The sequence below is a fragment of the Carassius carassius genome, chromosome 33 (genome assembly GCF_963082965.1).
Source record: "Carassius carassius chromosome 33, fCarCar2.1, whole genome shotgun sequence".
Lineage (NCBI taxonomy): Eukaryota > Metazoa > Chordata > Actinopteri > Cypriniformes > Cyprinidae > Carassius > Carassius carassius.
Window position 1 is genome coordinate 2,078,354 of NC_081787.1, and position 12,622 is coordinate 2,090,975.

The 12,622-nt window shown below is 45.1% G+C and overlaps 1 protein-coding gene across 1 annotated transcript in view; it reads left to right on the top strand.

The window, feature by feature from the left end:
- Positions 1-12,622, top strand: part of LOC132113484 (ATP-binding cassette sub-family C member 5-like) — a 49,131-nt gene that overhangs the window by 26,823 nt on the left and 9,686 nt on the right. Inside the window, exons 15-19 of the mRNA XM_059521263.1 lie at positions 6,344-6,469; positions 6,772-6,883; positions 7,649-7,833; positions 8,998-9,144; positions 12,489-12,618. Coding sequence (XP_059377246.1) covers positions 6,344-6,469; positions 6,772-6,883; positions 7,649-7,833; positions 8,998-9,144; positions 12,489-12,618 — 700 coding nt within the window. The remainder of the gene's footprint in view (positions 1-6,343; positions 6,470-6,771; positions 6,884-7,648; positions 7,834-8,997; positions 9,145-12,488; positions 12,619-12,622) is intronic.

Here is a 12,622-nt window from a genome sequence, read left to right on the forward strand (position 1 = left end):
TGGCTGGAACTATATAAGCCGCCGCTTTGCCATAGGGATCAGGTTTTAAATCGACTGAAGCGATCACCCGATCCGAGCACATAGCACGGCAGGTTACGCAGTACTCGTTCCCTCATCTCAGGGAACCGAGGTTACGTTAGTAACCGAGTACGTTCCCTTTCGAGAGTACTCTCGTACTGCGTAAGCTAGCTTACGCTATGGGAACACAATGTAAAACGCCGTGCGTGCTCGGGAACTTCGACCTGTCACAGCCCGAGGCGAGAGCCCGGGGCTTTATAGCAGGAGAAATCCCAGTCCCAACAGCCAACCTTAGTGAGCTTTATATAGGGAACGAAAAAAGGGGGACGTGATAAGGCTTAGCACGTCTATATAGAAAGTACCCTGGCCTGCAGGGCAGGGACTTGCAGATTATAGAATCTAATAAATGTGGACAGAGAGGCCCAGCCTGCCGCCGCACAGATATCATCCAGTGGTATCCCGCAGGACCACGCCCATGATGAGGCCATACCTCGGGTGGAATGGGCTCTGATGCCGAACGGGCAGCGAAGGCCCTTAGATTTGTAAGCCAGCGAGATAGTGTCTACTATCCATCGCGATAGGCTTTGCTTCGTGGTGGCGAGACCTCGGGTGCGCCCACCAAAGCATATGAAGAGCTGGTCCGACCTCCTGAATGAGGCGGAGCGCGCAATATAGGTTTTGAGAGCCCTGACGGGGCAGATGAAGCTCGTGTTGCTTTCGTCGCTTTGCGAGGAAAGGGCTGACCGCGAGATGAACTGTGCTCTGAACGGTGTTGAGAGCACCTTGGGGACATAGCCGTGTCTTGGTCTGAGAATGACTCTGGAGTCATTAGGCCCAAATTCGAGACAGTCAGCGCTTACAGATAGCGCATGTAAATCTCCCACTCGCTTGACTGAGGCCAGAGCCAGTAGAAAAGCGGTTTTGAACGAAAGAAGCTTCATGTCGACAGACTGAAGCGGTTCAAAAGGGGGGCCCTTTAAGGCCTCTAGGACCATAGACAGGTCCCAGGAAGGGATTGAAGGGGGTCGGGGAGGGTTCATCCGACGAGCTCCCTTAAGGAAACGAATGACCAGTTCGTTTTTTCCCAGTGATAGGCCGGCCACCGGAGCATGAGAAGCTGCAATGGCTGCCACATACACTTTGAGCGTAGACGGGGATCTGCCCGCATCTAAACGCTCCTGTAGGAAGAAGAGTATCTCCGTCACATCACATAAGTGAGGGTCTAGGTTCCGTGTCCCGCACCAGGTGGAGAACACTGACCATTTCTGCGCGTAAAGGCGCCTGGTTGAGGGCGCTCTGGCTTCCGTAATGGTCTTTAACACTCCCTCAGGGAGGTTCCCGGGTACCCGTTGAGGGGCCATACATGAAGGGCCCAAAGTTCGGGGTGGGGATGCCAGAGCGCGCCCTTCAGCTGCGTGAGGAGATCTTTCCGCAGCGGTATTGGCCATGGGGCTGTACTGGACAGCTGCATCAGCTCGGAGAACCAAGGTTGGGTCGTCCAGAGTGGGGCTACTAGCAGCATAGCACATCTGTTCTTCCTGACCCGATCGATGACCTGCGGTAGCATCGCGACCGGTGGGAAGGCATAAAGCGGGCGTCTAGGCCAATCGAGGGCCAGCGCGTCCCTGCTCTTTGAAAAATATATTGGGCAATGAGCGTTGTCTTCTGAGGCGAAGAGGTCAACCTCTGCCCTGCCGAAGATGCTCCACATCAACTGAACCGTTTGTGGGTGAAGAGACCACTCCCCAGGGGGAACATTCGCCCTGGAAAGCATGTCCGGGCCCCGGTTCAGGATGCCAGGTACATGCGCTGCCTTTAGCGAGCGCAGGTTGTAATGTGCCCATGTCAGAAGACGTTCGGTCAGGGTGTGCAAGGTTTTTGACCTGACACCACCCTGGCGATTTATGTAGGCCACCACTGACATGTTGTCTGATCTGACCAGAACGTGGTGGCCCTTTAAAAATGGGAGGAAAGCTTTCAGGGTTAGTTCGACCGCTATCATCTCCAGACAGTTTATGTGTAACAGTCGCTCCGGGCTCGACCAGAGGCCGGAGGCAGACCTGCCCTCGTACAGGGCGCCCCAACCGAGGTTGGATGCATCTGTCGAGACTACTTTCCATTTCGAGACAGCGCCCGTGCTTACGCCTAACTGATACCAGTTGGCTATTTTCCAAGGGGCCAGAGCTGTGATGCAGCCGTGGGTCACCTTGATGCGCGCGCGGCCGGAAATCCAGGCACGCGCTGGAACACGGTCTCTCAGCCAGCGTTGTAGTGGGCGCATGCGCAGCAGGCCCAGTTTGAGAACCGCAGAGGCTGATGCCATCAGACCTAGCATTTCTTGAAATCGTTTGAGCGGGTAAAGAGACCCGGCTTTGAACGACACGGCTAGATGCTGAATAGTGAGAGCGCGCTGTGACGTCAGACGCGCTGTACATGTCACAGAGTCTATGTCTATCCCCAAAAAGGAAATCCTCTGGCTGGGAGACAGAGCGCTCTTGACAGTGTTGATCGTGAGACCCAGGCATTCTAAATGGCTGATGATCCAGGATCTGTGTGTCGTCAGTAGTTCCTCGGAATGGGCTAAAACTAGCCAGTCGTCGAGGTAGTTCAATACTCGCACTCCCCACATTCTCAGGGGTGCGAGAGCGGCATCCATGCACCGTGTAAACGTACGGGGCGCTACGGAGAGGCCGAATGGAAGAACCATGTACTGATAAGTCTGCCCCTCGAAGGCGAATCTCAGGAATGGCCTGTGATGAGGTGCTATTTGAATGTGAAAGTAAGCGTCTTTCAGATCCACTGAGAAAAACCAATCCCTCGGGCGAATTTGCGCGAGTATTTTTTTGGTAGTTAACATTTTGAACGATCGCGTCATAAGCGCTTTGTTCAAACGTCTGAGATCTAGGATGGGTCTGAGACCGCCATCCTTTTTTGGTAAGAGGAAGTAGCGGCTGTAAAAGCCTGACTCGCGCTGCGCAGGGGGGACAGTTTCTATCGCCCCTTTTGCAAGAAGGTTTATCAGTTCGGCGCGAAGGACGTGTGTCATTTCGCTTTTCACTTTCGTTTCGACCACGGCGCGAAAGCGCGGCGGTCTGCGAGCGAACTGGAGCGAGTAACCTCGTTTTATTATATTCAAAACCCAATTTGATATGCCGGGGATGGCCTGCCATGCAGCGGCTCGTGCGGCTATGGGTTGAATGTGCTTCGGGCACTGGCCGCCTGTTATGAGGGGACCAGTAGCTCGAGTATGCTGTGCTTCGGACACTGTGGTGAAAGCGCTTATTTGTAGGGTTGCGCACTGAGAAGTGGGCACGCGCGCTACATTTAGAGCACCTCCGGCGCAAGCGGGAAGGTGGGCATGAAAGGGGACCCGAGTGTGTTTTTGTGACACTTGGGGGAGTGTGTATACATGTAGGGGTGCGTACTGTGTAGTGGGCACACTGCCTACATAGAAAAAGCTCTTTTTGTGCTTTATTGAGGTCGCCGTGAAAGCGGCGTTTGTGTGCAGGCGTGCGTGCATTGTAACAGGCTCGTTTACTGCAGTATAGACATCTCCAACCGCCTTTAGTGAGGGGATTGGAGGAAGTATGTGAGGTTTCTTGTGTGGTGGTCCGGCCGCAGCGGGACTTAACCGCGGTCTTTTCAGCACGAAGGTCAGGAGGGCTTCGGAGGCTCGGGGTTCAGCACAATCCTGGGCCGAGGTCCCCGTCTCTCTGGCAGTTTGCGGCTCGTAGAGCGAGAGCGGTGCTGGGTTTTGGTCGCTGGGCGAGACTGTAAGTCTGGCTGCGATGGCTTCGAGGTCTGAGGGGGCGGCGCATTTCTACGGCGTCCCGCAGCAGAGCTAGAGCGTTTCGGCAGGAAGTGTCTCATTGCTTGTGACGTCTTCTGAGCCTCAGTGAAGCGTTCAGCGAAACCCTTAACCGACTGGCCAAAGAGGCCGGAAGGAGAGATAGGAGAGTCAAGAAAGGCGGATTTGTCGGCGTCTTTCATCTCCGTGAGCGTGAGCCAGAGGTGTCGCTCTAAAACAGCGAGGCTTGCCATGCTTCGGCCGATCGCTTGTGCTGTGGTCTTTGTCGCACGCAGGGCTAGATCAGTAGCGCTGCGGAGATCTTTAAAATCATAGGTATCTGGGGCAGACTCGTCCAGGTTACGGAGAAGTCTGGCCTGAAAAACCTGAAGCACAGCCATGGTGTGTAGAGCCGAAGCAGCTTGACCAGCGGAGGTGTATGCTCGGCCAGCGAGAGCTGAGGTGGTGCGGCACGGTTTGGATGGATGCACGGGCTTCGACCGCCATCCTGCGGCTGAGGGCGGGCAGAGGTGTGCAGCAATTGCCTCCTCGAGAGGGGGGAGGCTCTCGTAACCGTGGTCTCGGGCACCGTCGACAGAGGAGAGCGCTGACGAGACAGAAGTTTTCAAACGTGCGGAGAATGGGGCTTTCCACGACTTCGTGAGTTCATCGTGAACTTCCGGGAAGAAGGGGGCGTTTCTTTGCGGAGGGGCCGAAGGGCGCCCCTGCAAGAACCATTCGTCCAGCCTGCTTTTAGCGGGCTCGTCTGGAGGAGACCAGTCGAGCTGAAGGTCGCTGAGAGCCCTTGTAAGCACGCGAGTAAGCTCCGCGTCGATATCAGCGCGTTGTCCGGTGCAGCTGGGGGCTGTAGAGGGGGGGGGGGGGTCCGCAATGGAGCCCGACCATTCCTCACTACTGGACGCGGCGAGAGAAAGGCTGTCGTGTCTGTCTTCTTCCGCCTCAGGCGCTCCGAAGGAGAAGGGGGCGCTGGTGAGCAGAGACTGGCGCTGCTCGTCCACGAAGAGGACAGGCGAAGGAGAGAGAGCGGGCGAGGCACGCGGGGAGTGTTCCGGCGTGAGCTCGCGTGTAGCAGTGTGCTCAGGCATTCTCTGATCGCGGCGTTTTACGCGGCACTTGAGAGAGAAGAGGCGGAGCGGGTGGAGCGTCGTGGCTGGTTTGAGCTAATCGAGCCCGCAGGGTCGATATAGCCATGTTGTCGCACTCAGGGCAGCCGCCCTTGGAGAGTGCATTCTCAGCATGCTCGCGGCCCAGGCAGGAGACACAGAGGATGTGGCGGTCCTTGCTGGGCAGAGGGCCTCGGCAGGAAGCGCAGGCCCGAGGCATTTGAAACAACGCCTCGAAATTTGCTCTTTTGCGAAAAAGTGTGATGCAGCGGCAAACACACTTAGCTTTTTAAAGGATATAGTCACGCCGGATGGCGCAGCAGGAAGCGAATGCTGAAGGCGGCGTCGGGATGAAGCACGAGCCGACGTCCTCAGATCTGCGTTGCAGTGCTATCCCGCTGAGAGGCTTTTCGACGGCGTGTAGAGGCTTCTCCGGAGAAGACAGCGAAGTGCAGGTGAGATCGCTGAAGGAGATGAAATCTGATCCCTATGGCAAAGCGGCGGCTTATATAGTTCCAGCCACGCCTATTTTGGCGCGCTCTGACGTCCAATGGGCGCGAAGCGGCCCCATTGGTTCATTCCTCTCCGCCGCCTCACCATAGGTTGCTGCAGTTGCCACAGCACAGCCAATAAGCGCGCGAGCCGCTTCGCTTAGGTCTGCTGTGCTGCAGCACTGCGTTTTACATTATTAAAAATTAAGGATAATTTTTGGCTTCATATTCTCGAGAAAAGGAGACCTTTTCCCATAGCGTAAGCTAGCTTACGCAGCACGAGAGTACTCTCGAAAGGGAACATAGATTTCACTTTTAAACAGCATTTATATATATATGTTTCTCGAAATTGATTTTGAATAATTCAAATTGCTTTCATTTATTTATTTCAAAATGTTGTGTTATGTTATCCATTGTTGATAGTTTTCATACTTAAGCTGTGAAAGGAACATTTTTAAGGGATCAACATGACAGCTTTTATGATGCAGAAGCCACTTTAGTTTTTGATTCTGAATATATTATTCAGGTGTTTTGTTATTTATTTCAGAAATCCTTGTGATATACAATATTCAGTTTGTGCTGGTCTGACTCAATCAAAATAGTGTTTAAAAATTACTTTCTGTTTTACTTTGTGTTTGTATAGACCATAACGCATAAAAGCGCATTAATGGGAACATTAAAGAAAGTTCTTTATAAAATAAAAACAAATAAAAACATTCAAAATATATATAATGAAATATATCCAATATATTCCAAAAAATCTTAATTGGAAAAAAATGCATTACTGATGGCATGTCATGCATCTCTTTAAATGAGCAAATGACATTTCTAACGTGATATTAATGGGTTAATGTAACATAAGGTCTCCTGCTGTATTTTCTGACACTCTTCTGTCCCTTCCTCGGGGTGTGTTTAATCTGCAGTTCTTGCCTGAGTGTGATGAGGTGGTGTTAATGAAGGACGGTCAGATAGCAGAGCACGGCTCACACGTCCAGCTGATGGAGAAAGGCAGAGACTACGCTGCCCTTTTCAACAGCGTGCAGCAAGAGGTGCGATACACTGCCCGATGGGAAAACACCAGGGTCGCACGGTCAAAAAACATCCTACATCTCCCACTGCAAAATTCATGAACCACGGGCTGCACAGCCATTTGTTGTGGATTTGAAATGTTAATTCATGCCGTGCTTTTGTAATTTATACGTGCATTGATCTGTAGGGGTAACTGCCGAGGGACATTGTCACTGATCTCTGTATTAATGACCCAGCAGCCTTTGTTCTGGCTGATTTAAACAGTTGCGGGTTGCTCTTTACCAGGTCTCGCTCATTCTCTTTCTCTTCATCCTTCATCCAGAACCTAGTGACGAAGAACCTAAAAAACAAGCTAGGGGTCGAGGACGAGAGCAGCCCGCAGTCCCTTCATGTCAGCCCTGCAGCCAAACCACATACTGAGAGCAAGAAAGGAGGTGAGGATGGTTTAGTCCAGTGCTTCTCCTCTGCTTTTTTCTAAAGGACTTCAATTCTGTTTTGAATGACTGTGGAGATTTATTACTATAACTATTAACATGCTACCCAAAAAAACCAAGCAAACAAAACATTGAATATTGAGTGTTGTTTGTACATGTTCAGATTGTCATGTTTTGTGATGATGCATTTGTGTTAATTTATTAATATTTATAAATACATTCCAGCTATATTATAATGTAATTCATAAGCATGTTATCGTAACATTATTAACATACAATTTTCAAAATTATACATTTTTACATTTTATGTTCATGTTTTGTTTATGCATTTTTAAAGAAATTTATATATATATATATATATATATGACTATATTCATATTATAATGTATTTAATTAGCATGTCATGTTAACATTAACAAATAAAATAAATTGTATAAAATTATACATTTTTGTATATTCAGTTTCTATGTTCATGTGTTGTGAGTTTTGGGCATTTTTGATAATTGATCAATTTATAATCAGCTACAAATGAATAATTTGCAATCAACATATTCATATAAAAATGTGTGTGCGTGTATGTATGTGTTTATAATGTCAATATATCATGCTGCATTAAATTATAGTGTTTTATCAGTTATTAGTTGCAAATACACATTGTATTTGGCACAGTCGTTGGTTTCCATTGAACTCTTTTGTGAGGTCAAGAAGATGAGTCACTTCTTTGTTGTTCTTCTCTCTCTCTGTTGTCTGATGTGGCCCTCACAGATCAGCTCATGCAGGCAGAGGAAAAGGGGAGCGGTGCCGTGGCCTGGCAAGTGTACTCTTCTTACATCAAGGCTGCCGGAGGACCTCTGGTCTTCATCGTGAACATCCTCCTCTTCCTCTTCACCACCGGCAGCATCGCCTTCAGCAACTGGTGGCTCAGTCACTGGATCAGACAGGGCAGCGGGGTAAGACAAAGGGAGGATTCAGCCAACAATAACAGCTGAACTCACTTTATCTTCCGTGGAAAACAAAAGGAGAAATTCTGATCAGTATGAACGAATCATTGAATGAATCATTCCCGTCATCCAATTCACTGGCATGATCTAACTCAAAATAATCATTTGTTTCCTCACTGCTTGCTCATGATCTCATGATCATGAGAATTAGGGTGGATTTCAATTATTTTGTGAAGGGCTAGTTCACCGCAAAATTAAAATTGTTCATGTAACAATGTTAACAGCATCAAAGTTGCATTTAGATTTTCAAATACATCGGAATTCGATAATGAAAGGCTCTTTTGAACTGGTTTTGAACTGAATGATCAAAGTTTAGTTTGAATCAATCGGAGTTCCGCTTTTCACTCCTTTAGCTATTTTCACACGACACTGTCAGCGCTACTACTGGGTTACATCACTAGTTTTATGAGATTAACTTACATGAGATAAAAAAAAGTATGATGTTTACAAATAAAACATCAAAACCTGGCAACCCCGCTCTTCTGAAGACTTTGATTAAACTGCTCAGTTACTGTGGATTTATTCGTTTGGTCTCTTTACAAACATTTTGAAGCCTTTTTGAATCTTAGAGCGAGATTTGATTAAAACAATCTTCATTTGTGTTACGAAATTGAACTACAAGAGGGTGGGTGGCCTAAATGATGACAGAATTTACATTTTAGAGTAAAATAACCTTTTAAAATTAATCACTTAAACACTTTTTTTGTGTTCTTCTTTTTGAAGCTTGAAAGCTTCATTTCACATTCGCTATACCTGCAAGGATAACAGAAACAGGTCAGAATCTCTCATTTTGGGTTTCACAAATTTGGAAACGACCAAAAAATGATGCAAGTTGTTATTTAGGGTGAATTATTCCTTTAAGGCGACAGATCACCAGCTTTAATTGCAGAGTTTTGATGCTTAGCCAAAACGAACATCAATCCCGAAACTAATTAGAAGTGCCAGACTCCACACAATTTACTCAGAGGGACAATCACAGCAACAGATGTTGCAGTTAACTCGCATTCTGCAAAATAATTGAGACTGGGACTAGTTACACGCAGTTCAGCTGGTTTGTTGGGAATCTCCAGGGATGGATCACGTTTTCAAGGTGATGTTGCTTTGTCCCTGTAGAATTCCTCAGTGCTGCTTGGGAACGAGACTGCCGAGAGTGACAGCATGCGACTGAATCCACACATGCAGTACTACTCCAGGGTGTACGTCCTATCCATGGGGGCGGCGCTGTTCCTGAAGACGGTGCGAGGGCTGGTGTTCGTCAAGGTAATCTGAAGTTTATTTGTCATTGCATGAGATTCCTCAGTCCAGGCTTCCTGTCTCCATTACACACTGCTGAATTTTTCATCAAAGATTTAAGTCCTTAGGCAGATGCATTTCTTCTTTGCTCATGCACTATTCATCACTGCCTGAATCTACCTGAGAGTAGCAGGTTAATCTGTCAAGGGGGCTTCGCAATTAATTCGTTTCTCCCACAGCGGTGTAATCTGGGACACGGCATGCTCATAGCACAGAGTAGGGATTTGTGAAAAGTACTAAAATAATATATATCTCGATATGTTTTAGGATTTTTTCGGGTACCAATAATTAAACTATGTTTTGCTTAGTGTGTGGTAATTTCAGTGTTGTGGGGTAATGTGAGTTGCATAATCAGATTACTTTTTAAAGTAACTATTAAAGTAATGCATTTAAAATGCACAAAAACAGATTCAGCATTCCTCAAAATGAATAAAAATTATGCAAACTCATATGACGCAAACTTGCATTAATTAAAAGAAAATATGTATATATATATATAAATAAAATATCCTTTATGTATTTAATCCATTTTATTCAATGTCTTTGCTGCTGATTTTCGATTATCCAATTCAATCATGCTAGTAAGCATGACTTCAGATAAACATAATATTTGTGTTTATTTATTTTATCGCTGGAGAATGTTGAACTTTCTTCTCTTGCATCCTTTTCTTCATGCAATCCAGAAAGGCTGCACAGCTGAGAGGTTTGTTTGAGCTGCGCCCTCAACTATTCAGACGTGAATTTACAAATTTACATTTCCTTCAAACTGAGGTGTCTTCATTTACCCTTTGATGTGAAAGGGCTTTTACATTTGTCGAAAATAGTACTTTTTATATTGAAAACAAACAGGCAAGCCTAGCCCAGTTTTAAAAAAACTTTCCAATAAAAGTAATGTTGTTAGTTTATTTTTAGGAAGTAAAAAAGTAACTTTTTCCAACACTGGGTACTTAGATAAGCCCAACACTAAAACCACCAGTAGGTGGCAGCAAGTCCCTGTCTTAAAGAGTGATTCATTGAATCATTCATTCAAACAATTCATTCAAAACGGGTGATTTATTTAGAAACAAAGCGAGGGACTGTTTTAATGAATGGATCGTTGAGTCATTGATTCAAATGATTAGTTCAAAAACACATTCATTCAGAAACGAAACACCGCAGAGTTTCTCTGAGATGCACAAATGTTGCGCTCCGGCTTTTATTGAAACTACATTCATTGGCGAAATAGAGACAAAAGAGACAAACTGACAATATTGTGTCTAATGTGTTACCCGATATTAACTTCTTGTTTGTTGAAATATAAAATCAGTATCACATTGGCCCTCACGCACTGATGTGGCACTCTTGTATGTTTTATTATAACTTAACCGTATTGTATATTACTGTATAAATATATTCTTTGTTTTCATAACTTGAATTATAGGGTTATTTTAACTCCATCCTAATAGGCTTCATCACACAGTCAATGCTCTCAAGACATGTTATTTGTTAGTTTTTTTTGCAAAGTGAGTGACACACTCGATAATGTAAGCTCGCATATCATTAAAACAATTACGATATTATCGTACATGAGAAATACTGCACATACTTCAGTTTCAGTTTAGTTTCCACACCGAATCCTTGCTCTGCAGTTCATAACATACTGTCTGCTTTCCTCTCTCTTTTTTATGCTCTTTAATTGAAATTGCCTGCAGGCTAAATCCATTTATCTGTCCAGTGTCTTGACTTTCAGCTGGAGGGGTTGAGTATACATGTCCCCTCAGGACCCCGTGCCCTCTTCTCCATTAAGCAGAGCTGACAGCACATTAGAGAGGTTATGTGTCTGTGTAATTGTCTGCCACTTGTATTCACTAATTCCTCTGTGATGGCTAATCTTTTTTGTTTTACCCAGAGGTAAGATTGCAAATTTGGGAACTCTACATAATCCATTAATGGAATGAATTTGTCCTCTTGTGCCAGAAAGCATCCAATCCAAATGGTAACATGTTCTCCCATGAGCATAACATGAGGAATTTTGTTATGAAGGCATGTCTGGTGTATTCTCAATAGTCTCCCGACACATATTTGAGAATATTTGTACTTATGTAACTGTGTGTTCATATGAGCTGCTGTAGTGATGACGTTCACGTTAAAGTGCTAAGAGTGACATCTTGTTGTCTATGCTGGTACGGTCTGTGCATTAGGCCAAAATTAGATCGCTTAACGATTAATTAAATTAATGAAGTTGTTCACATTGGAAGTGCTTGGCCTGTCTGAATGTGCCTACTGTTCACAATGCTTTTTTTCTATTTCTAATGCACTGCACAGCAATCCCAGTCACGTAACTTTTCCTTGCATCTCTTAAAACTTCATATTTTTGTGGAAACATTTTATTTTTCAGGATTTTTTGATGAATAGAATGTTCAAAAGAACAGCATTTATTAGAAATATGAATTTTTGTATCATTATCCATGTCTTTTACTTTCACTTCTGACTTTAATAAATCCTCACTAAATGAAAATATTAATTTCTTTGGGAAGAAAAAATACTTGATAACACAATACTAAACCAATGCACTTGTATGTATTCATATTGAACTAATATTAAAACAGATTCAGTATTCCTCAAAATGAATAAAAAATATGAAATACAAACTCTGAATATTACACAAACCAGGCTTTTTCATTTGCCAAAAATAACTTTTTTATATTAAAAACAAACAAGCAAGCCCAACCTAGACGAGAAAAAGTAACGCAAAAGTGATGTAATGCATTGCTTTCCATAAAATGAACATGATTAGTTACTTTTTTCATTGAGTAATGCAATAAAGTTATGCAACACTTTTAAAAGTAACTTTCGTCAACACTGATATTAAATGTTATATGTGTTCGATAACTTTCATTTGCACCAAAAAAGCTGGTGACGTGGTCTCTGTCCTCCATCATCTATTGTTTCTAACCAGATGTATCAGGAGGGAACAACTGTGAACGTTGTTTGAGCTCTTTTGCTATTCTGAAAAGGGCCGTCCAAAACCGATATTCCAGTGAATATCGGTTATCAAAGAATGAAATTCACCTATTTTCCTGAGGATGTGTGTGATGTCTCATGCAGGGCCTTACAGAGCAGAAGCATTCCTGTATATGTGCAAAGGTTTTCCCCCGTATAAATCTAGCTATTATGGCTGTGTAAATGTTTGTGTAACCTAACTAAAGAATTGTATAGGGTTGTTTAAATCAGCGGCTCATTTATTAGCATTTGTGGCGTCTGGGTGCATGCATTATTAACAGTGTTGTGTGTGTGTGTGTGTGTGTGTTGTTTTGTTGTTGTTTTTGCAGTGCACTGTGCGGGCAGCCTCGGTTCTGCATGATAAACTATTCAAGACTCTACTTCTGAGCCCCATGCGCTTTTTCGACACAACACCGCTGGGACGCATTCTCAACCGGTTCTCCAGGGACATGGATGAGGGTGA